The sequence below is a fragment of the Drosophila guanche genome, unplaced genomic scaffold (genome assembly GCF_900245975.1).
Source record: "Drosophila guanche unplaced genomic scaffold, DGUA_6, whole genome shotgun sequence".
Lineage (NCBI taxonomy): Eukaryota > Metazoa > Arthropoda > Insecta > Diptera > Drosophilidae > Drosophila > Drosophila guanche.
Window position 1 is genome coordinate 9,314,299 of NW_022995743.1, and position 24,749 is coordinate 9,339,047.

The 24,749-nt window shown below is 45.4% G+C and overlaps 4 protein-coding genes across 5 annotated transcripts; 3 read left to right on the top strand and 1 right to left on the bottom strand.

Annotated features, from left to right (window-relative positions):
• The first annotated feature begins 271 nt into the window (after positions 1 to 271).
• On the top strand, positions 272 to 10,211 carry LOC117591995 (latrophilin Cirl). 2 transcript variants are annotated; one of them, XM_034285441.1, is made up of 13 exons: positions 272 to 854; positions 999 to 1,061; positions 1,204 to 1,283; positions 1,643 to 1,832; positions 1,894 to 3,362; positions 3,442 to 3,669; positions 3,729 to 3,939; positions 4,006 to 4,246; positions 5,805 to 5,973; positions 6,035 to 6,264; positions 6,336 to 6,433; positions 6,505 to 8,235; positions 8,303 to 8,759. In XM_034285441.1, the coding sequence occupies exons 4-13, from the start codon at positions 1,798 to 1,800 to the stop codon at positions 8,757 to 8,759; spliced, it is 4,869 nt and encodes a 1,622-aa protein (XP_034141332.1). In that variant the 5' UTR covers positions 272 to 854; positions 999 to 1,061; positions 1,204 to 1,283; positions 1,643 to 1,797. The 2 variants fall into 2 exon arrangements, with proteins under 2 accessions (XP_034141332.1, XP_034141331.1); XM_034285440.1 differs by having other exon boundaries at positions 1,204 to 1,832; positions 8,303 to 10,211.
• Positions 10,212 to 11,046: 835 nt separating this feature from the next.
• On the top strand, positions 11,047 to 11,926 carry LOC117592000 (vacuolar protein-sorting-associated protein 25). The gene is made up of 2 exons (XM_034285448.1): positions 11,047 to 11,164; positions 11,217 to 11,926. The coding sequence occupies exons 1-2, from the start codon at positions 11,115 to 11,117 to the stop codon at positions 11,689 to 11,691; spliced, it is 525 nt and encodes a 174-aa protein (XP_034141339.1). The 5' UTR covers positions 11,047 to 11,114; the 3' UTR covers positions 11,692 to 11,926.
• Positions 11,927 to 12,073: 147 nt separating this feature from the next.
• LOC117591997 (nucleoporin Gle1) lies at positions 12,074 to 14,346 on the top strand. The gene is made up of 2 exons (XM_034285444.1): positions 12,074 to 12,193; positions 12,253 to 14,346. The coding sequence occupies exons 1-2, from the start codon at positions 12,152 to 12,154 to the stop codon at positions 14,263 to 14,265; spliced, it is 2,055 nt and encodes a 684-aa protein (XP_034141335.1). The 5' UTR covers positions 12,074 to 12,151; the 3' UTR covers positions 14,266 to 14,346.
• Positions 14,347 to 14,414: 68 nt separating this feature from the next.
• Positions 14,415 to 15,939, bottom strand: LOC117591999 (zinc finger CCCH domain-containing protein 15 homolog). The gene is made up of 3 exons (XM_034285447.1): positions 15,868 to 15,939; positions 15,311 to 15,748; positions 14,415 to 15,254 (listed from the first exon to the last, which is right to left on the bottom strand). The coding sequence occupies exons 1-3, from the start codon at positions 15,937 to 15,939 to the stop codon at positions 14,538 to 14,540; spliced, it is 1,227 nt and encodes a 408-aa protein (XP_034141338.1). The 3' UTR covers positions 14,415 to 14,537.
• Positions 15,940 to 24,749: the final 8,810 nt, after the last annotated feature.

The window sequence follows — 24,749 nt, forward strand, 5'->3', positions numbered from 1 at the left end:
TTAATTTATAAGCATTTCACCAAAAGGAAGTCGTGAAAACTAGCCAATCTTGTGTAGAATTAATTGATAAATCGAATAAAGTTATAATTTTACTGCGGAGACTTCTAACTAGCGAGTAATATCAAATAGAACATAAAAATCGAAGAATATGATTGAAGACTACTGTATATTTACAGTATATTTTGAAAGCAAGGTATATTTCGGTATATTTACGAAGTCCTGTTATCGATAATGCCACGGTCACACCACAAATTCTAGTATACACATTTTCTAACAAAAAGTTGAACGCAGCACCCGGATTTAAAATTCAAATAACCAAAAGAAATTGTCAATTAGTTGAAAAATATCTATTGTTAAAGCTCACTGCTTAAGAAACTGAAAAACTCGCGAATAGTGAATAAAGTTAAAAGAAACCTGCAACTTAAGCCAGTTTTTTTTCCAATGTAAAAGCCAACGTCAGCATATTTTGAGTGCCAAAAGCTAAAAAGTGTTCATTTTAGTGCTGTAATGGAGCTTACAACAAAAACCACACAAAAGTCTTTGATTTCAAAAATGAAAATTGTATATGAAAATGCATATGATGTGGTGCCATGGCAGAACAAAGAAAACCACAGAAAATGGTGCTCCACTGGCCAAGGCAGCGACTGCGCTGCAGCAGCAAAGACTTGGATACGTGCGTGCTGAGTATGTTAACATGAAGCAAGCGCACTGTCTGCAGTCGCAGCGCAGCCAGCGCCAACATTTCTCTACATGCAACTGCATTTTGTACGTATACAAAGAAAACGAGTCTTTGTTCTGCTGTACGAGACTTAAATCGATGAACAGCAACAACTACATCCACATAATGGAGAAGGGTGTGTATTTTTAGGCTCCCTCTCTCCTAACTTCTTTTATCTTTTTCTTGTGTGTCTATCCGAGTGTCTGTTTGTGAGTGTGTGTGTGTGCCCGCAATGGATTCCATATAAATAATTTTTTTGTGTGTGTTCTGTCTTCTCCAGATAAGGCATTAGTCACTTTTCCAAGCCTGTTTTCCCATGCGAGAGCTACGGAATGGAGTTATTGTAAGTAACCTGAAAAGAGGTCACCAAACTAGTTTTGCATAGAAAATATAAAAGTAGAGAATTAAAGTATCTGTACGAAAACCAACTTTTGTTTTGAAATAAGAACTAAATTTAGAAATTTCTTTGTTTTATTTTCTTTCAGCGTTTACAAATCGATGCTAAAAATGGTGATACCTATGGACGGTTGACGATACGTGAGCTAGCAGGGGCTGGCAGGACTTGGTATTTATGACTACTATTCTACTTGCAACAAAGCATCCATCGCTATCGACCCACCACTTAATATATATACTAAGTATAACGCAGGCAGCGTAAAAGCGTATCATGCTAAATATCACATTATCTACCTACCATACTATATCTGTATATCAATTTGTATCCATCCATATGTTTATAGAGCGTAAGTGTATTTGCAGATCCATCATCACAAAACCAAACCAAACTACAACAAATCAACGCAACGCTAATCAATACTCTCTCTATATATGCCATATAACTATATCAACAAACCAACATATATCCTTTATTTATCCCACCAACTCTACATATGATCTTCAACTTATGAATAATTCGATTTGCAGCTCCCAAGTACCAAACAGCCTATGCCTGCGAGGGCAAGAAACTGACCATTGAGTGCGAGCAGGGAGAGCTTATCAACCTGATACGGGCCAACTATGGACGCTTCTCGATTACCATATGCAACGACCATGGCAACGTGGAGTGGAGTGTCAACTGCATGTTCCCCAAGTCCCTCACAGTTCTCAATTCAAGGTAAGTCCTAACACTGAACTGCGTGACGGGAGCCCTTTGTCCAACACAATCCCAATTTCAGATGCGCCCACAAGAACAGCTGCAGTGTGTTGGCAGCGACCAGTATGTTCGGGGACCCCTGTATGGGCACTCACAAGTATCTCGAGGCACATTATCAGTGCGTTTCGGCGGCACAGACTTCGACGACGACCAACAGGCCTAGTCCACCGCCATGGGTGCTGAACAATGGGCCGCCAATCTTTGGCAATGGCAGCGGTCTAATACACCCATCGAATATCGGTGGTGCTTCGGCTGCTCCGCCCCGTCTGCCGACGTTACCTGGCGTGGTGGGAATCAATGCCAATGGTGGCATATTCAATGTACAACCGCCTGTCACGCATGCAACGCCCCAGGGCAGCACTGCTGCACTGCCGGGCGGACGTCTCAAGGGGGTGGCATCCTCCAGCACGACCACTAAGCTTCCAGGTGGTCGTCGCGATGGTCTACCGCCTCCCCCACAGCTGCATCACCATCACAACCATCACACAGACGAGAGCACGCCCACCAAGTCCAGCGGCAAGCTTCCGGCTGCCAGCAATGCTACAGCACCCTCGAATACCCGCATCCTAACTGGAATGGGCGGAGGTGGAACTGATGACGGAACGCTGCTAACTACAAAGAGTTCGCCCAATCGGAATCCGGGAACGGCGGCCAGTGGGCCATCGGTTTTGAGCAACGGAAGCGCTGTGCGAACCATAAATAACATCAATCTAAATGCCGCTGGCATGGCTGGATCTGATGACGAGTCCAAGCTGTTCTGCGGTCCCACCCATGCCAGGAATCTCTTTTGGAACATGACCCGTGTGGGCGATGTGAATGTCCAGCCGTGCCCGGGTGGCGCAGCAGGCATTGCCAAGTGGCGCTGTGTGCTGATGAAGCGTATTCCCGACTCAAGCTTCGATGAGGAAGATGACGAAATGGCTGGCTCCAGCACCACGACCCCCATGCCCACCAGTGGCGACTGCATGTACAATAACAGCAACTGTGAGCCGCCAGTGACCATGGCCCACAAGGTCAATCAGCGTCTGCGCAACTTTGAGCCTACCTGGCATCCACTCACACCAGATCTGACACAGTGTCGCAGCCTCTGGCTGAACAATCTGGAGATGCGACTAAACCAAAGAGACTCCTCGCTGATTTCCATTGCCAATGACATGTCCGAGGTAACGAGCAGTAAAACTCTGTATGGCGGGGATATGCTGGTCACCACCAAAATTATCCAAACCGTGTCCGAGAAAATGCTCCACGACAAGGAGACTTTCCCCGACCAGCGGCAGCGGGAAGCTATGATCATGGAACTGCTACATTGTGTGGTCAAAACTGGCTCCAACTTGCTGGATGAGTCGCAGCTGTCTTCCTGGCTGGATCTCAATCCTGAGGATCAGATGCGTGTGGCCACATCCCTGCTGACAGGCTTGGAGTACAATGCCTTCCTGCTGGCCGATACGATTATCAGGGAGCGCAGCGTGGTGCAGAAAGTCAAGAATATATGTGAGTAGCTTCACTCTTGCCAATGTCATTAAAATCTTCATCACACAATATTGGATTCTCTCTCTCTCTCTCTGGGTAGTGCTCTCGGTGCGTGTCTTGGAAACGAAAACCATTCAATCCAGCGTGGTGTTCCCGGACTCGGATCAGTGGCCTCTCAGCTCCGACCGTATTGAATTGCCCCGAGCTGCGCTTATTGAGAATAGCGAAGGCGGCCTCGTGCGCATTGTATTTGCCGCCTTTGATCGCCTTGAGTCCATATTGAAGCCCAGCTATGATCACTTTGACCTCAAGAGCTCCCGCAGCTACGGTAAGTCTCATCATTGACTCTGAATAGAATAAAAGTGAATAATCAAATCCGGGTCTTAGTGCGCAACACAGCAATCTTGGCCAACGACAGCGATGCTGGCGAGGGAGATCTTCAGCAGCGCTTGCGCATACTGAACAGTAAGGTGATCTCAGCCAGCTTGGGCAAGGGACGGCATATCCAGCTCTCCCAACCCATTACATTGACATTAAAGCATTTGAAAACGGAGAATGTGACCAATCCCACCTGTGTGTTCTGGAACTATATTGATCAGTGAGTGTCCAAATGACTTAGATTGTATATTGATTCGAGATTCAATAATTACTTTCCCTTTTGTAGTGCCTGGTCTGCCAATGGCTGCAGCTTGGAGTCCACCAATCGCACACACAGCGTCTGCAGCTGCAATCATCTGACCAACTTCGCCATACTCATGGATGTGGTGGATGAGCATCAGCACTCGCTGTTCACAATGTTTGATGGGAATATGCGCATCTTTATCTACATCAGCATCGCCATCTGTGTGGTCTTTATAGTTATTGCACTGCTCACATTGAAGCTGTTCAATGGGGTCTTTGTCAAGGTAAGAAACGCCACAAGTCCGTTGCCCCATCAGAGGGCGGGCAGCAGGCGCCAGCAGAATAATATACGGGATCAGACCCACGAGTCATTGACCTTGACCACACCCAGCAGCCAGACGAATGTCGCTACACCAACTCACACCAATACAAACTTTATTCAACACAATTCCATTCGCAATTCGCATCGCAACAACTTGAATTACAATGTCCAACAGCAGCAGCAGCAACAACAACAGCACCAGCAACAAGTTGTGGCAGCTGCTGCTGCTGCTGTGGTGCTGTCCAACCAGCCGCAACGCGGCGCTATGCAAATGAATAATTTAAATCTGAATCTTCACCAACATGGCCAGCAAACGGCGGCGGCTGCTGCAGCTGCTGCTTCGATTGCCGCTGCACTGCAGCAGCATGCTGTCCAGGCAAACAATTCTGTGTCCAGTAATAATCTGAACATAAGCCACAACTACCTGCAAGCTAGGCAGCAGCAACAGCACCAGCAGCAGGCACAGCAGCAGCAGCAGCTGCAACAGCATCCACACCGCAACCACAATCTGAATGTGGCGGACGGCAACGGCATGGACAACACGAACAACATTATAATGCAGGCCAATATGGATGATTTACAATATAAGTGGTGGTGGTGGTGAAAAAGAAGAGAAGCAAGCATAAACTGTAGGCTAGGCTAGGCTCTCTCTACTCTTACATTAATTTATATATTTATGATCAAGAGACACATGTGATATAATGCTTAAGTAACTCAAATTGTAAATGAATCGAAACTAATTCAATCATAAGACTCGGAAGCTGCACAGGAAAGCGATAAGGATCTATATATGAATCGCTTTCCAGCAACGGCTAACACTTGAAGACTCTCCCAGTTCAGTTATATGTAGTAGTTCTATTTCGTAGTAATTTGTCATAGTCTAAGCTTAGCTCCCTCTTCTCAGTTCCAGAAGTGTGAGATTTTAAATTGATGTTTCTGTTCAATCGCACAAACAGTTCATTCATTATATTTTGGCATGTTTTACTTACATATTAATCTATTATCCATTCTAGTGTATTCCTAACCCCGTTGTGTGCATTTTCATTGTCTAACAAATTTAACCTAGACATCGTACCATTGATATAATTCCTTTAATCATTTCAAAACTTTCTTTTGTATGTATTTAATTAATAAAATATACAAATGTTGCTAATTTTGTCCTGTAAACGTGAATTTTGTGTTTGTTTATTTGTTGATTTATATTTTAGTTTGTCGTAATATGTATCTTCCATTTCGTTTTGCTTGTTTCGAGTCTTGTTCTATGTCTTACTTTCATTATTAGTCTTATTAATTTTACATAGCTATTTGTTTCTGGACATTTCACCACCAACCACCAAAATTATTGTAAATCAAATACTAAATTAAGTTTGAGCATCGAACATACGTTCAGTATGCTCAGTATGACTGCTCTTTCCATTCATTTTTCTGCCTGGTCTGCGCTCGCTGCTCGGAAAATTTAAATCAATTCCCTATCTTATCCATCCAATTTTCTACTCCATTTCTTTTCGATATTCTTCTAGTCCGCACGCACCTCGATATATATCAACATTTATATTTGCCTGCTGGCCATTGAGCTGCTCTTTCTACTGGGCATTGAACAGACCGAAACAAGCATATTCTTCTGTGGTTTTATAACCGTTTTCCTCCACTGTGCCATACTCTCTGGCACCGCCTGGTTCTGCTACGAAGGTAAGCCAACCTCTACTCCCACTCAATGCAAAGAAATCCCTAAAGCTCTAACATCCTTTAGCCTTCCACTCGTACTCCACTCTCACCTCGGATGAGCTGCTCCTGGAGGTGGATCAGACACCGAAAGTGAACTGCTATTACCTGCTCTCCTATGGCATGGCATTGAGCGTGGTGGCCATATCGCTGATCATCGATCCCAGCACCTACACCCAAAACGATTATTGCGTTCTCATGGAGGCCAATGTAGTGTTCTATGCTACTTTTGTTTCTCCAGTGCTTATCTTCTTTATGGTAAGCTCACAACATCAAAAAATAACAGCTTGGATAAACCCAATAAAATCATTCGCCAACAATATCCTTAGGCTGCCATTGGTTACACATTCCTCTCCTGGATTATCATGTGCCGCAAGAGTCGCACTGGATTGAAGACCAAAGAGCACACACGCCTGGCCACTGTTCGGTAAGATTTCCTTTGCCCTTTCCATCGATAACCGATGAGATTATCTGTTCATGTTTTCTCTTTGCTTGCAGCTTCGACATACGTTGCTCGTTTGTGTTCTTCCTGCTGCTCAGCGCCGTTTGGTTGTCAGCCTATCTGTATTTGCGCGGTGCTAAAATGGATGAGGACGTGACCGACGTCTATGGATATAGCTTTATTTGCTTCAACACCCTCCTGGGACTCTACATCTTTGTGTTCCACTGCATTCAGAACGAGAAAATACGCCGAGAGTATCGCAAATATGTGCGACAGCACGCATGGCTGCCCAAGTGCCTGCGTTGCTCCAAGACCTCCATTTCGTCGGGCATAGGGGCCGGAGCTGGACTTGGTGGCACCAACGCTGGCACATTATGCAGCGTCTCGAATGCAAAGAAATCCAAGCTACCGTTGGGGGTCAGGGATGAGGCGCACGATGAGCAGCAGCAGCAACATTTACCTGCTACCGAAGACGCCATCATGGGCGCAAGTTCTGATTGTGAGCTCAATGAAGCCCAGCAGAGACGCACCTTAAAGAGCGGACTGATAACGGGCACCCTGCAACCAGCGCAGCCTCCTCTTGGTGGTCATGTAGTGCTAGAGAGAGGGAATACTTTGCGCTCCACTGGGCATGCGTCGCCAACCAGCTCGGCGGGATCTACGCACATGATCTTCGCCCACAAACAGCAGCAGCCGCAGCAACAACCGCCTTTGGGTGAGGCCTACTACAATCAGCCGGACTACTACAGCTGGAAGCAGAAGGCCCAACGGGAGTTTTACAATAACGCTGGGGCACCCACATCCTCACCGCAGCAGGCCCATGAGGTGTTCTACTGGACGCAGAAGCCAAACAGCCAGCACGGCAAGAAGAAGAGGGGTGGCGGAGGAGCTATTCCGGCATCTCCGAGTGGTTCACTGCACAGCCGGGCCACAGCCGCCTCCCAAGTGCTGTTCTATCCATCGTACAAGAAGACAAAGCCGGGACAACAGGCCTATCCGCACTATGCCGAGGCCCTGGACCCACCACTGCCACCCAACACTGCTGCCTTTTATCAACAGCAGCAGCAGCAGCAGTTGCGTCAACAACGGCAGCAACAGCAGCAGCAGCAAGTCTCCTCCGATGAGGAGCAGGCAGAACAGCATGCCCATCTGTTGCACTTGCAGCACCAGCAACAGCAGCAGCAGCAACGACGAGCAAATGGCCAGCAACAGCTGCCAGCTCCGCCGCCGCACATGGCGCAGTACCAGCAGGAGTTCATGCAGCGTCAATATAGAAATAAGCATTCCAACTGTGATCTGGGCGATGCCTACTATAATCAAGGCAGTGTCGGCGGAGTGGATGGCGGGCCTGTGTACGAGGAGATACTCAGTAATCGCAACTCGGATGCGCAACACTACGAAGTGGGCGACTTTGATGTGGATGAGGTCTATAACAACAGCGTGGGCACCGGCGTATTTAACAACATGCGTGCGGCAGTGGCTACTGGCGGGAGTCGCTATGGTGGCAGTCTAAGTGGAGGCAGTGTCTCATCACGAAACCAACAGCAGCCGCTGTCGCAGCCAATTCCTGCGAGACGTTGCACTGCCGACGAGGACGATGACGAGGAGGAGGATGATGAAGAGACAACTGCCGCAGAGCAACTGCACGATGGCGCCTGTGATGAGGAGGAGGAGGAAGATGACGAGAGCGATATGGAGGATGATTCGCACGGTTTGCCACCCCAAAGCGCTGAGCGAATGCGTCGATTAATGGCACTGCAGGATGCGGACTTTAAGCGGCGGTTTCAGTAAGTAACTAAACACAAAGTGCGAAGACAGCGAATTTGTAATAAGGAGAATTTAATCCAACTCTAGGCGTCAGCTGCGCAAGCATGGAGCGCCCGTTGATTATGGAACGCAACCACCCGGAGCAGCGCAAGCAGCAATAGGAGGATCGCACCCAGAACACAATGGTGCGGTTTTTGGGGTTAGCGGCGGCGTTGGTGAGGGCTCCATGCGGGGCGCGCTTAGGCAGCAACAGCAACAGCATGCCAAGTCACCGAGCGCCCGTTTGGCGGTAAATGAGCTATTTGGTCATGGCAACGCCGGACCACCACTGCCACCGGCCAATCAGACGCCCGCACAGAAGCGTCAACAGCTTCAGAAACTATCACCGCAGTCCACAACATCATCGTCGTCGCATACATCACACAGTAATCCCCACACAGTAAACCCCCATCCGCATCCCCCACAACACCAACAGCGTCATCTGTCGGCCATGCTGGATGAGAACAACACGGTGCGCTGCTACCTTGAGCCGTTGGCAAAGTAGAGCAAGCAGCCCACCGCATGGGATACCCCGAAACAGTCTTAGGCAAAAATTGTAGCTTAGGGTCTCTAACTATACCTAGTATTAGTCGTTAGTCGAAAATATGGAGCATTGTGTGAAACAACATGCTGTCATGCTATCTATACGTGCAGTGATTCTAGAATCCCAAAACTTTATGAATGTATATGTAATAACTCAAATCTAGACGATAGGCAAAACACAGAAGACAGAAAAGAAACACGGAAGAAGCATAGAAGACCCAACATGGAGCAAATGCAAGCTTAACCTAAATAGAAGGGACTTGATTTGATTTAATGTTTGTCTGTCCTCGACTTGCATGCATTTTATACCAACTTGGAAAACGATCTATAATGATATATTATAAATAAATGTATGTACTATATGTATACTGTATTGTAATACATGCCACCACATGCCATTTTAAGTAGATTGTCGATAACATTAAAACAAACCCCAAATATATATATTTGAATGTGTATGTATAAGATCTGAGAACTGTATATGTACATTATATATATTATATTGAATGCTGGCGGATTATGTTTTATGTATTTTGTAAGGAATCAATTAGTTGTTTATTTGATTTGTCGCTGATTACGATCTTAAGATATAAATAGATATAGAGACACGCAGGCTTAAGATTTGTTTCACGTTTCATTAACCAAAAAAAAAGAAAGCAGAAAACATATATGAAGTACTTTCGTTTTTATAATTGTATTTTTGTACTATCCAACTGCCGCTTTGCACCTCTGAACCAAATATTCCTTCCAATTATGAAACAAATTTTGTGGAAATTCGATTGGAAAGTCGAGCGGAATTCCAACTACCATTTTGTTGTTGCTTTTATATTTCTTTTATGTTGTAAGTGAACGAACCAGAGCGAAGCATTTCAAGTGTACATTTTCATCAATATAGATGCTTTAAGCACACATATGAGGGCATTTATTATGTATATTTTGAAGAGAACTCTTTGATTGCTTTATTATTTATATATATTACTAATATATACTGGAAGATAAATAAATCGATTGCTATGTAACTGACTTTGATATTGAATGGCAGGAGGCATACAGCTTGAAAACGAGAGAGAGACATCATACAAAACAAAATACCTATCTAGCAAAGAAAGATTTCAACCAAACCTCACTTGTTAACTAGGAACTAACTGTAAAGCTCTTTGAACACTAGCAAACTCACACAGACACTCTTAACGGTACTATCAAGAGAAACCTTCGCTCCCTAGAGAATTTCACGCATGTGTACAAAAAACAAAAACAAATAAAATAAAGTGCAAAACCAAAAGATATAAAATATAGTAAATATTATATGTTGTATCAACCATGCTAAAGAGTGTCCCGATTCCCAGTAAGAGCAACTTGCATGCAAAACTCGCAGCACAAAGAACAAAACAACTGTCTATACCACAGAAAGAAAACAAAGAAAATGAATGTATTACGAAAACTAATGGCACACACACACAAACACAGGATAAAGATAGTTATTAAGCACCCGCAGCATGCAAGTTTTATAAGAAAAACCAAATTAACGTAAATCAGCTAGAAACATAAAACTCAAGTTAGTGTAAATGATTTCCAAAAGAAAACAAAGACGCGCAGGTCTGATAGAAAACAAGCAAAGGACACGAGAGAGAGACTCTAAGCGAACCGAATGAGAAGATATTGAATGTATTACGCCAGCTAGTACTTAACTTACATATATTAAACAAGAATATATTGCAGAACAATTAATTAAATATATATATATATGTGAGTACGTATACGTGTATGTATTTTGATTATCCATCAAACAAATCCACTAAAATGCCTGTATGTTGACTTTCTTCATGATACTGGACAACAACTGAAAATCGAAATTTTTGAAATAAACCAAATCATGCATCCTCTCAAACTGTACGGAAAAGCCCGAGGAAATGTTTATGTACGCATTTTATTCTATTTAAGAACAATTAAAATTTATTTCATTTGAATGTAAATGGAAAATCGGAGTTATAATTTGGACCTGAAGACTGTGTTTTGGGTAAAACAAATTTATGAAATTATGATAATGACCAGGGCATGTGCAGCATTCTGCATTCCTTGGCAAAGAGGATATTATAGAAATAAGGTAAGTTTTTCATGTTAGCTTGCTAGTAATATTAAGCAGAAATCGTGGAAAATGATTTTCGGACATGGTCAGAGCACGATTAACCCATTTTCGTTGACTCAGTTTTAAACTTTTTAGATATATCGGGCTTAGAGTGTTAATTTCGTTGCAGTCAGGTGTTTTCTTTTATCGATAAATCCGCGGTCGCACTGATGCTTTTGCAAATAAACGAAAATGACTGAATTCCAATGGCCCTGGGAGTACACATTCCCACCGTTCTTCACGTAAGCATTTTGGCAATTAGTACAAGTATGCATTATTTAACTTCCCCGACAGTTTACAGCCCCACGAAGAAACCAGACAGCAGCAGCTGAAGGTCTGGACGGATCTCTTTCTCAAATACCTCAAGCATACGAATAAGTTTTCACTCAGCATCAACGAACAGAGCTTGCCACTATTCCACAATGAGTCAATTCAGCGGCGCCTTTCCCCGGAGCTCATTCTGGTAATACTGGAGGAACTGCAACGGACTGGGCATGCAGCTGCCTTGGACAAACGCCGCCAGGAGTGGCAAGTGTATTGGTACACATTGGAGGAGTATGGGAATATGGTATACGATTGGATACAGGAGACGGGGCAGACCAACAGCATTTGCACACTGTACGAAATAGCTTCTGGCGAGAACTCCACTCAAATGGATTTCCATGGCGTGGATGAGTCAGTGCTCCTGAGTGCACTACGACTGCTGGAAGAGAAAGGCCGATGTGAACTAATTGAGATGGATGGCAGCCATGGTGTCAAATTCTTCTAAATGATTTTGAGGCTTGGTATTGTGTATTCTCTCCAATATAAACAAAAAAGAATGCGTCACCGACCCGGTAAGGAAATTCATTATATTGGTTTTACCAATATTCATTATTAGTATCAATCGCAATATCAGTCGATGTAGCCATATTCATATGCATTAACGCCAGTATGGCTATATACGCATTATGTCAGAGCAAGTACATTTTAAATAAAAAATAAAAATTATTTTGACACAAGGATTAATTTTGACTATAATAATAATTCGACATCAATCAGAGGTTAGCGATTCGGTAATCCATTTCGACCACAAAACTAATATACCCCTTTTCCTCACGCCACCCATTGGAAAAATTTGTTTGTTTGTAGTTGCTGCTAGTGGTGATAACGCTCATGCGATAGACGAACAGGGTTGAACTTTTCTGGAAATCGAACAAACCTGTCAACTTTTTGCCACCACTAGGCATATGCCAGGGCGGCCCAGAAAAAATTTACAAATCAACAAAATGGTAAAGAATATCCCACAAATTGCTTTAATATGTCATTTATATGGGTTATTTAATCACAGAGCGTTGAGGATGCTATACGGTCCATGGATAGCTTGAACCTAGAAACTGTGCTTAAGCATGCAGCCATTGCTTCGCTCACATGCAAAGGACGGACATTGGGCCCCGACCGGGAACCATTTTGGGTGAAAGGGGAACAGAAAAGTCAGGACGAAGGCATCGTAAATGCCGAGGAGACTGTAGCAGAGGAAACGATTGTTTCGCCCAGCATCCGGGACAAGGAGCCGAGCTTGTCGTGCTTCCCAGATGCAGAGGAAATAAACGCTAGCATATTAAAGCGGGAAATGGCGGAGCAGTGCAAGAGGAGCGTCCGTAATCAACTTCAAGTATTAAAGGAGCGGCAACAAAGCCAGCAGATACAGCGGGAAGCCCGTCAGCGGGAAGAAGAGCAGAAGGCCGAGCGCCTGGCGCAAAAAGCTTTACGAGAGAAGAATGAGAATCTGATCAATCAGCAGGCGGAACAGATGGCCCAGGATCAGCTGGAGGCACAGCAGCGGCAACAGCTGGAGCTGCGCAAGAGAACTGACCAAAAGTTGCATAAACTGGCTCTGGAGGGCTTGTCCCGATGCCAAAGAAGATTCGGCAACAAGTATGAGGGAATCATAAAGCTGTTGCTGTCCTTGGACAAGGAGACGGTGCAGGTCTGTGCCGCCCAAAACCAGCAACTCAAGGAGCTGGGTGAAAAGTTTGATCAACTGGTTTGCGCTGTGAAGATGGGCAACTGCGAGCAAAGTCAGTATTTAAGCTCAATCATTAAGGCTGAGCATTATTGCAAAAGCTTGGACGAATTGGAGGCCGATATGATCAAAGAACTGGCGAAATTCTCCGAGCTCATCCAGCAGCAGCTCAAAAGAGAAGCTGCACAGCGTCAGGAGGAAGAGAAACAGCGACAGTTGGAGGAAGAAAAGAGGCAGTTTGAAGAACAGACGCAGAGACAGAAGGAAAAGGATGAGTCAGAAGCTCAACAAAAACAATTGGCAGAAGAGGCTGCCAAAGCTGAAGCCGCCAAGGTAACACCACCCCCTGAGCCAGGTTCCGTTCAGGTTTCGCAGGCGGAAGGCAACATGTCTAGGTCCTATGTCCACCCATCGCGCCTAACATTCTACAATGAAATCATTTCACTCTACCAAGCCAAAGTGGACGCAGTGAAGCCCTTGCAGTCCGAGGAGTCACTGAAGCAGTATCGCTCAGGTTGTCAAAGAGCAATCAACTTGCCGCTGAACGCCATCACGGCGGTCAGTCCGCAGCATCTAAGCAGCAATTTCGAAAAGCTCTACAACTTCTTTGCCGGCCAGCCCGTGAGAGTAATGAATGATGCCACCATTACCATTAATGATCATCCGTTGGCTCGTGACTATTGCATGCTCTTGATGGCCAAGAAGTTCGTTAGTCAATCGGAGACGGCCATCTCTGGCAATCCCCAAGCCGCCTTTCCGTTTGCATCGGTTATTGTGACCTTCTGGAAGTTGCTGCCGGACTTTGGAAAAGTTTTCCTGGCATATCTCTACAAAGAGTCGCCCTATCTGGTGCCCTACGTGATACCGCAGCAACCGGGACAGACAGCAGAGCAATATTTAAAATCTATGGGCTATCGGCTGTCGGATAAAAACGAGCTGGAGAAGCCGGACATGTTTCTCAAGCGACAAACTGGCATCGCACGTCTCTTTGCTGCTGTGATTATTACGCCAGGTCGAAAAGCAGACGGGCCTGCCCACTGTTTCGGTTTGGAGGAGGGCTGGCGTTGGCTGGCCCATGTGGTGCATGTGAAACCGTTGCCAGACATCAGCGCCACCCTGATCATGGAGATACTGCAGACACTGGGCTTTGAGCTGTGGCGCACCTACGGCAAACAGTTCCTCAAGCTATTGCTCTACATTCACGTTTCCTATATGCCCCAGCTGGCCGTCTACGATGAGGGTGGACCAAAGACGCGACTGGAAATGCTTTTGGGGAAGTTCCTGCGCGAGCGCCAGATTCCACAGGCGGTTGGTCTGTTGCCTCCTGGCTTTTGGTAGTTTAAACTGTAATTTAATATATTTTGTTAACGTACGATTAGTAAAGTTAAAGGTGTTGTCTTTGTGGCATTTGTAATTTAACTGAAATGTTCCACTGCTGTGGTAGTGGTTCTTCTACTGGACTTCACTCTGATTAAACAGTAAATGGATTTTCAGAAATGCAACATTTGAAAGCTACAGTTTTATTGATCAGAAAGTAGCTAAAGGCAGAAATCTATATGAACGCATTTGGATTTGACAAATCAAAATAGAAAGAATTGAATTGAGCAAGCCTAGTCATCGTCATCATCTAGATCCAAGTCATCCAGTTCGCCGGCCAAATCAACAAAGAGATCTTTGTTGATGGGAGCAGCATCGTTGGCGGGTGCAGACGATGATGGGTTCTCATCGTTGTCCTCAGAAGCCGCTCCGTCCTCTGCGGCTGCGGTTTTGGCTGCTTCCGTGGCTTGATCTAGCAGCCTGGTGCTAGATGCTATGGTGCCAGAGCCATCCACTTCCTTGGCAGCCAGCGAAAGGGCAGCCAGATCGAGCTCCTTGAACTCGAAGGCATTATCATCATCGTCGTCCTCACGGTTGTAGATATCAAAGGCGGCATCGCCCTCCTCGATGGGTCCATCGTCAACGAGGTCCGGATTAAAGCTGAACATTTCACGACCAGAGATACCAAACTGTTTGCCCTTGCTGAAATCGCTCTTCTTGCGCTCCTCCTCAGCGACCATCTTGGCCTTCTTCTCCGTCAGCTTACGTTTCTTCCATGCCAAGAAGGTTTCCAGGGTAACTCGCGTTTGGTTGGAGCCCAGAGCGGCGCGTTCCTTCTCAATCAAATCGACCAGCGAGATTTCCGTGGGCTTATCCTCCTTCTTCTTGTCTCGCTTCAGCACGTAACCGGGCGGCAAGGCGTGACGATAGATGCACTTCTCTCCGTTGGGACATTCCCAGAACCAACCGTACTTGGACTTCTCCACAGCTTCCAGGAAGTACTTGCAAATCTGTTCGGAAATGTTTAATTAATATTTCGTAAGGAGCAGGCCGTAACTTGACTTACGATTTCAGTAGTGGGTCGTCGCTTTTCCTCAGCATGTTTCTTGTCCACAACTTCCTTGAGCTTGGCATCGTCCCAGTTGGTCATGAGGTCGTCTTCGTTGTCGCGCATATCAACATACATGGAGCGCTTCTCCACCTTGTTCTCCAGGGTCAGGTCGTGGGAGAACTTGCACTTGTCTCCCTTGGTGCAGAGTCCCTGCTTAAAGAACGCACACACCACAGACTTGGGATCAGTTCCCTTTTCCACCTTTTGTGTCTGCACCGGCTTGAAGATCAATGCCATCTCACGCTGCTCAGCCAATTTCTTTTCCTTCTCATCTTTCTTTTTGTCGCCTTCCGGACGTGGATGATGGCCGCCGGCCTGCACCTGCTTCTGCACTTGCTGTATGAACTTTTGCTGCTTGTTTCCCTTCTTGTTCTTCAAGCCAAAGGTCTTGTCCTACAGATAAATAGTCAGAAATCAATATCTCCGCAGAGCTATTATGCCACATCGTGGTTCCACATCTTTGAACATATATCATCCGGCCAAAGCAAGTCTGGCAGCATACTCTAGCATACCTCAATAACTTTTTCCTTCTTCTTCTGTTCCGTTTTTTTGCTGGGACCCGCCGGCGCTTTCTTCGGCGGCATCTTGTTGTCCTTTTTTGTAAATTAAATATAAAATTAGAAAAATCCAACTAAATAATTTTGCACAACCACGCTGCATGCAGTGTGACCGCGGATTAATTATACCGACTACCCTCAGAAATATACTAAATTATACCTCATCTTACCATGGATATCATCATATTCATAAATTGTATTATTCTATTAAACTTTACACGGTAGTTAAATTTCCCAACACTAAGCTTGTAGATTAATCCTATTTATGGAACAATTTTCTACAAGATTAGTTAGTTTCAAAGCCACTTTTAATGTAATGGTTATAAAAAAAAGGTTTGGCAAGATATTTACAAAATAGAATAAATTTATATATAGTAACTACACAGCAACTACACAATTGCTACATATCAACAACATATGAGTGGAGTATGGACTCTATCAATACCCTATTTCCTCTAAATAATTCTAAAATTGTGTTTAGCAATCTGGAGGACTTTTGTCTTGGATTCACCCAGCTATTTATTTATGTATTTATTATGCCTGCCCTGCCCCTGCCCCTGCCCACAAACATCTGTTTTATTATTACTTCGTGTGGATAGTACACCCACTTCAGAGCACAGCACACCACCATAACACATGTTCAAGTTGTACATATTTCAATTATCTGCTGCGGGTCTCGTCCCCTATCCCCTCCACAGCCAATGCTGGAATTGTTTTCAAAGGTCTGTCTTTTAACTCAAACACACCACACACACACACACACACGCACAACACACAGAAACACAGAGCCGCAGCGACATGGCTCTTGCTCTTGCTCGACATCGTGGGTGGCCTTTGATTCGTCGTCATCGTCATGGGTGGTCTATTAGCCAGCCTGCCTCTGCTCTGTATATGCTCTCCCCGCGTATATGAATGCTCTCAGGCGTTCGGTTGGTTGGTTGTGCCCCCATTGATCATTCTCTCGTTTGATAGTGCGTGACGTTTTAATGTTGCTATTTCACTCGCACTAATTTATGCCGCCGATTCCGGTGGCGGGGCGCCCCATTTTGATCCTTCTTTACTCTTGGGGCACACTCACGCTCATTTATTCGAGCATAAAATTAGCAATTATTTGTTTTTCTCCCTCTCGCTGCCCCGTTTTTATTTGCCTTTTAAGTGTGTGTGCTCCTGGGCCTGCCTGGGCGAGCATTGTGTGTGGCCCGATCCGATGCAGTGCGGTTGGGTTCGGGCGGGTCCGGGCGGGTCCGGGTTGCTTCTCCCATGATATGGGGGCATTATTTGTTTTTTGGCCTTAATTCGAGCGAATCTTTATCGTTTCCTTCTTCATTTTACTCTTCTTGAGTTTCTAGGAACTATTGTTGTGTGCGAAAAGTCCGTAAACTTTAAGTTTACTTTTATGGTTCCGCAGAAAATGAACATTAAATTAGTTTTAATGGTTTGCACATGGCGTATGGACTAATCCTTGAGCCACCAAGTTTCTCCACTAGGCACGTTGCACTGTAGCACAGCTTAAAAGGTTGCCCCGCGGCTGCAATCATATTATGACAAGCAACGGCAGCAACATCAAATGTTACCAACAATTATTCTGATGTTGACAGCAAGATAGATGGCAACAATTTGCATCACCATCAACAGAAGCAGCACCAGAACCAGCTGCAGCAATAACAAGAACCAAGAAAAAGAAGAGCAACTAGAGCAGGAATTCTTTACGAAAGCTATTCCGACTAATGGATACCCGCTAAACAAAAGTATGCTGCTAAGTTTCTACACATGTACCTAACGGCAAGTCTTGGCTGGGAAGCTTAATTCCTCTAAGCAAGACGCTGGCTGCTATGAGACTACCCTACTAAAGTTGCCTGCTCTGAACAATAACAATAAAAAGTCAAAGTTGTCCCTCCCCCTACCCATGCAACTCGTACTTTTGACAATATAACCCAACGGTGTGGCGACAAGCAACAACAAACAACAACAGTGCCAAGCAGAGGCCACTCAGAGAGCGCTATCCCATCCCCACGGAGAACTGCGTCACTCGGTGGCGGCATCATGCACTGCACGGTGGTCTCCACATCTCTCCTCCATCTCGGTCTTAGTTGCTGCTGTCAATCTTTGGCAAAGGCAAATGTGGCTGCTACTGTTTGCTGCAGATGCACACACAAACACACACACACACACAGAAACCCCACAGTCTTATAATTGCATATAGCGCCAGTTGCAGTTCCGGTCGGTTTGGTTTTTGTTGTTGTTTTTGTTTTTGTTGCTTTTGCTTTTGCCCCTATTGGCGGCCTCTGGTCCTCTGGCTGTTGCACGCGCTTTCTTTTTTGTGCGGCGCCGCCAGCTCACAGACAGACCCCGTGGTACGAGTATATGTGTGATTGGTGAATGGCATGTTGCCACCCAAGTTGCCAACAGTGTCTCGGTTGGCTGGCTGGCTGCCTGGCCGCGACTTAATAGCCGCTTTCATTGGCCAAAAGCCTGATCTGATCGAAGACCACACACGAAGACGAACTTCGCCTCCGATCGTCGTTGTCGTCTCGTCTCATCGGCAACATCGCATTAGCCTTGATGTTTATCAGCAATATGTTGCCGCAACATATTTGGACCCAAGCCCCAAAACGGTAGCAGCTCTCTTAATTACAAGAACACCAACATCCAGCAGCAACAAGAAACTTGCCACAGCCACAGAGCTTGACGTGGCCATTAAGATAAATCGGAAACGGAAATCGCTAATGAAAAATTTCCATATTTATGAAGTCGATAAAGCGCTACAGCAACAACAAAAGCCACAGCTAAACAACTAAATTTTCGTTGCCCTCTGATTGGGGATCGGTGGGAGAGGGGGGACCACCAACGATGCCGGCGTCGATGCCGCGACTCTGATCTGGCGTCCACTTGGGCGGTCGCCAGTCGCGCGATTTGTTCTGTTTTTATTCAGTTTTTTGGGTCTCATTTGGTTTGTGTGTTTTTGTTCAGCGGGTACATTGTACTACATACATATGTACATAAATATGTATCGCAATTAATTTCAACAAAATTTAATTCGAATTGAAATGTTTATTTCGCGGCAAGCCACAAAATGTCAATCAAATAGATTGCTTTTATTTTAGCTGTGGGGAATATTGGGACATACGAATGCTATGCAGGCGAATGTTCCTTTTGGAGTTTTAGTTTTAAAGATTAATTAGGATATCCAAACAGCACAGCTCGTGGCCCCACTGCCAGCATCTGTTTGATAAGCAAATCCAAACAAAAGTGCGGTCGTAGAGACCCCATCATAATACCCTGGGCTAATGGCATTTGGCCCTCTCTATAAGTGGATCTGACAGCCATACGATACAATTGCTTTTCGTGCTCAAAATTGGCTGTCCGCCCCTCCAACCCCGCCCACAAACACACACAAAAAAATAGAAACTAAAAATGTACGAGTATATGGGGCCCATAGAAAATTAGCTATATTTTCCAAGTATTTTCTTTCCTTTTTTTGTGTGTGTTATGAGTTTTTTTGTTGTATTTTGGTTGGGGGCCACCAACGTTGGGGCCGCCATCAGCGATGCCATAATAAATGATTGATCGAATGTGTGAGAGCTGTGTGAGCTGTGTGTGTGTGTGTGTGTATGCGTGGGGCAACAGCGTTGGCGGTGCGCTTTGATTGATGCGCTTTTCGTGGCTGGCTGCGAGTGCCAAGACGCTTCAGATACGCACTTGGCGGCTTTATGCTGTTGCTGTTGCTGTTGCTGTTGTTCCTTTTGGCATCTTTATGCTTCAACACAACTGTCAAAAGATTTGCCCAACAACAGCAAACAGCAAGGAGGAGGAGGAGGAGAGTAACGTCAATGGGCTGTTTGCAACATGCTGTGATTTTTATCGCCGTCACACACGATGCGTGTGGTCCCATCCCATATCCAAGATGCCATATCCCTTGTCCAGTTCCAGTTCCAGTTCCAGTTCCAGTTCTAGCTTGCTGCTGCCTGTTCTCTGAGTGTTTACCACTCCACGGGTCTTGCTCGTGTTTCATGGCTGTCACACACATATTGTCCCTGCCCAATGGCCATAATTAATCGCTCCCTTAACTCGATCCGAGCAATTGGTTCCGATGCTAATTTCAAACTCTAATTAATATCGATTGAGCGAGATTTAGAGTTGGGGGGGGGGGGGACCATTTGGGGACATTTCTTCTGCCGATCTAAGCCTCTCTCCCCCTAAAAGTTGAACTAAGTCAACAACTAAGTCATAAACAGGGAAAAACCAATAAACTTAGGGGCAAAGAAACAAGGTCAAAGCAGTTAGTTCAGACCATAAAACCAGATCCTCTACCATTTCCCAGTAAATGGGAATCATTGCACTTGGAAACCATGCAAACACACACACACACACACACACACACACACACAGGCAACACGTGCTATTTATAGGGAAAAACGTTTTGTAAACTACCTACAATTGAGTAAGTACACCACCCATGGATGATGATATATGAGCCACTGTTCAGTTTACACGGCTCGTTGCCTATTTGCATGTCAACGATTTTCCGAACTGTTGGCCGTGACAGACTTGTGGGTAAACATAAACCATATGGGGCACAGCAGAGGGAGTAGCAAATGGAATGGGATCACAGAATGGATCACAGAGCCTTCAACTTCCATAAAGAAGGAATTCCTTTGATTGGCATTTGCATAGCCCAATCCATGGTCAAAATATCGATTACGCTTTCGGAAGACCCTTCAATTCCACTCACCGCAAAATCTGTTGCTTCATGCTGAATTGATGATTGCTCAATCAAATTGCAGAGTACCAGCTATGGGGCTAGGGGAACTAAAGAGAACAACAAGAGACTTGGCGCTCCGATTCCCCGTCACAGCGATGATAATAATTTCACAAATTTTAACACACAGCCTCGACGAACGCCACACGGTGGCAGCAAGACGATGGCTGTGATGGCTGTGATGGCTGTGGCGACGCGGTGGAGCTGCTGCCAGGCCCGGAGGCCCGCACACACGGTATGCCATGCGGCTGAAGATCAAAGCAAGCGCCAAAATGAAAATTATTACAAAGTGATGTAGCATGACTAAATACAATTTTATGTAGCCAGCCGGTACCCGGTCTTCACGTTCCCACTCCTGCAGCATGTCTCTAAAGTCCATCAAGAATGCGAGTTGGAACTCGAATTGGAGGTGGATGCGGTCACAGTCGCGGTCGGAGTTGCCTCTTCTGATGATGATGGTGGCAGCAGCACAGGAGCCATAAAACGGAATTATACGCATTTACACAACCGCAAAACAGTTGGACAAACAATGATGTCGTGTGTGTGTGTGTGTGTGTGTGTATGAGTGTATGTGGCCCAATCCCCCGATAATGTCTAAATTTGGCCCGAATGGGTGTTGACCGTAAAAAGCCATCGGTTGCCGTCCCATCCCGTCTCTGGCTAAGTGCCTTCTCCATTATGACTTGAGTGTCAAACGTGAGTCATCTCTACTCCAGGGCGTTGATAATTGCCAAGACAGACAGACTAATGGCCATTGGAAATGTCTATAGGCATGGGGCAGGGGTCTGTCTTTGGGTCTGAGCATGTTGCATGGTGGAGTAGGAGGTTAACCGAGGTGAGGCATAAATCCACTTTGTTGACATCGTATGCGGGTGGCCGTAACTGATGTGATAAGTGACAGCCATTGCCGCGTTTCCTGCTCCGACTCTGATTGGATTAGGTGCGCAGGATTAGTTGAGTCCCTTTTCTGGTGCGTGGGAATCTCCTTTCTAGGCGAGGAACTTAAGCAGATTAGCTAGAAATGTACCCAACAATAATTACAACTTTGTTAGGTACAAAATGTGAGCATGTCGAGCATGCCCATGCCCAGAGAGTGCATCCTGTAGGAGACAAGAGCTACCAGAGGATGGGCCCATGGTCCGAATTGAACCGTAACCAAAGTTCATGTAACGTCAACGACTCAATACGGAGGCTACTGATTTGCACAAAAGCCCCGACGACCGCAGACATTTACATAAATGTATGTACATACATACATCTATGTATGTATACATATGTATATGTATATGTATTTGTATGTATGTATCGGATCTCGCAACGAAAGGAGCAAGCTGTGGAAGCCAGTGGAGAGTCGGACTCAGTCAACATGATTGCACGTAGAGTGGAACAAATTCATGGCATACGCGGCAATCGCAGGCAGCACCTTGGCAATCAGCAAGTCAAACAACCAGTCCGGGACCGGGTCTCCCCCAGAAAGTTCGACCATGCAGAATGAAAGAATGAGCTACGCTGCTTTAGTGGGGATTCTAAATGGCAGTTTTTCGAAGGCATACAAGATTTTCTTACCTAAAAGATATTCTCTATACCCAAATCTCTTAAAGCGTAAGGCTATCTATAAAGTCGCATATGCCAGATGGCGGATGGGGAGCATCTGCGGGTCTGACAGAAAGCGACTCAAAAAAGGAATTAAGTTGAAATGTCGATGGGTGTGGGGTAAATCCCTCCGGGCTGTGCGGCTGCCACTGTTCTACGCTTAATGCGATGCGCAGCAGCAGAACCAGAAGACCCGTTTCCTCCGGCTACGCTCGGACTGGGACCCCTAACAGGGGGGAATACATCTCTCCACCCCATCTCCTTCCCTCCTCTTTCTCGTCTCGGCGGGCATGTTGCTGCGATGAAATCAATAAATGTAAGGCAACAGCCAGCCACCGCAGAGGTAGAGGTTTTCGTCTTCGTTTTGGGTTATTCAATGCTTCCAGCATCTGTTGTGCATCGTATATACATATACATACATACAGATATGTACGATCTACAGCAATCCGGATGTTTGTGTGTCTGTCTTGTCAGTTTTTGGCCCTGGTCCGAGCTTTGGCCTCTCTTTCTATTCCTGCGTAATTTGTAGGTAGCTTAATTCGTGGTGGTTCCCTCTGAAAAGTTTGCCTGAACTCTGGCTGAGTCCCCCATTCGTCTCAAATTATTTTAATGGCCTGGATGGTTGCGAAAGCTTTGCCTTGTCCTTGTTTAGTTAGGCGCCTAATTATATGTAGCCCAAGTTTCAGCTCAAGTTCACTCTTCGCTCGGCTTAGGTATCTTTTTTAGCAAATATTTGTTTACACACTTAAGCCTGAATCTGCACTGATCTTTATTTGTTTAAATTGTTAAACTGAAGCGACAGGGAACGTACGTTTGATTTTCCATGGAAATCGTTCACCTTTGATCAACCAAGCCAGGCCTGATGGAGCCAATTTCCCATCAATGGCCCATTTGGGCTACACGAAACTCATTTCCTTAGATCGGTTGCAGCCATTAAACATCGTACAATTATTATCCATCAACGTTCTGGCGGGCTCTCCCTTGATTAACCATTGAAATCTCCATCAAATTAATTCGTAGAAAAAGGTGTGAGAAAATTAACTTGTCTTCCGTTGCCGCCAGCAAAAGACAAGACAAAGATTGAGCAAAATAATCAATTAGTTTCGTAGAATCGTTCCAGCCAAAAAAAAAACAAAGAGAAACACAAATCGCTTTTACGAAATTACGGAAACTGGTGTAAGAATAGTTGATGGAAGGGGATGGGCAGGGGAGCTGAGCCGAGCAGAGCCGAGCCGAGCGACGACAGCAGTCGGACAAGACAAGCAGATCGGCAGATCAGCAGTCAGCAGATGGGGCAACAGGTAGCGGTAGCCTTATACGCCAGATTAATGCTCGGGGCGAGATGGCTTCTTCGACTTTGACTTTGACTTTGATCTCCAGCGACGACTTTTGCACTTGCGCAAAAACCAACAACAACAACAACAGCAGCCACAGAGAAAGAGAAAGAAAGATGCCAACAAAATGAGATTATGGGATAGAGGGGCCCGAAAATGGTTTTAATTACGACATTGCCCAGGGTGCAGTGTAGGAAGTGTGAGTGAGGAATAACAATAATATATGTATGTGTGTCTGTAATAATAACAATAATAACAAAGCAGAGGACAGGCAGTTCTCGCAGTTCTCTTTGATGTCTTCCTCTGGTGTCTGGTCCTTTGGTTCGGTGCCGAGACCGGGTAACACCTGAGAGAGAACTCTCTGGACACTCTCTCTCTCTCCGGCATTGTATCGATAATCTACGGGTTGATCTCTTTCTCTCGCAGCGGGAATTCAATTTGGTTTACAACAATAAAATGTCTTATTTAGGTTCGGTTATTAATGATGAGTTACGAGTGCAGACCTCCTTCGGTGTCAGGCCAACAGCAGCATCATGGAAAAATCAGTGTTCTTGGAAGGTAGAACGAATTTCTATTCTCTGCACTGAACTCGTACATTTTTGACTGACTTTCCTCTCAACTGTAGCCTGTGTAGCTTATCATTGCGATGGTAGAGCAGAATGCTACTGGTCGACCCATGGAACTCTTGAGTTTGCTGTGCTACGAAGATCCAATTCAGGCGATAGTAAAGGTCTTGAGTGCATTAGCTTTTTGTCACACATTAGCAGAAATTTGTTTACCTACATTTCTCTCTCTTTAGGAACTTCATAAAAAGTGAAAGATTCTCGAGTAAACGTTAGAATAACGTTGTTCAATCACTTCTGGTGAAACATCTGTTCATAGGAACTGCCTCCTACAACAACTTAGGACTCCTCCAACACGATCTATCCCCCACTCCCACGCACCGTCACTGTGTATGCATAGAGCAACTCTCGGATTCTCTTGCCGAATGACAAACGCAGATCATTACACCGAGTGCGACAACAAACAAATAGATTCTGAAGATGAATTCCCCTGTGGGTTCCAAGACAAAGGCGTTTCGAGTCTCCCATTCTCTTCTCTCTTTTCATTTTCCTCTGCTTTTTTTCTGAATAGAGGAAGCGCTGTCCCGG

Coding starts and splice junctions, on each gene's coding strand:
- LOC117591999 (XM_034285447.1), bottom strand. CDS start 15,939: ATGCCGCCGAAGAAAGCGCCGGCGGGTCCCAGCAAAAAAACGGAACAG. Junction 15,749..15,867: donor AGAAGGAAAAAGTTATTGAG/GTATGCTAGAGT, acceptor ATTTATCTGTAG/GACAAGACCTTTGGCTTGAA. Junction 15,255..15,310: donor GACGACCCACTACTGAAATC/GTAAGTCAAGTT, acceptor ATTTCCGAACAG/ATTTGCAAGTACTTCCTGGA.
- LOC117591995 (XM_034285440.1), top strand. CDS start 1,798: ATGTTCCCCAAGTCCCTCACAGTTCTCAATTCAAG. Junction 3,670..3,728: donor CAAGAGCTCCCGCAGCTACG/GTAAGTCTCATC, acceptor TCCGGGTCTTAG/TGCGCAACACAGCAATCTTG. Junction 6,265..6,335: donor CAGTGCTTATCTTCTTTATG/GTAAGCTCACAA, acceptor CAATATCCTTAG/GCTGCCATTGGTTACACATT.
- LOC117591997 (XM_034285444.1), top strand. CDS start 12,152: ATGCCAGGGCGGCCCAGAAAAAATTTACAAATCAACAAAATG. Junction 12,194..12,252: donor ATTTACAAATCAACAAAATG/GTAAAGAATATC, acceptor ATTTAATCACAG/AGCGTTGAGGATGCTATACG.
- LOC117592000 (XM_034285448.1), top strand. CDS start 11,115: ATGACTGAATTCCAATGGCCCTGGGAGTACACATTCCCACCGTTCTTC. Junction 11,165..11,216: donor ACATTCCCACCGTTCTTCAC/GTAAGCATTTTG, acceptor CTTCCCCGACAG/TTTACAGCCCCACGAAGAAA.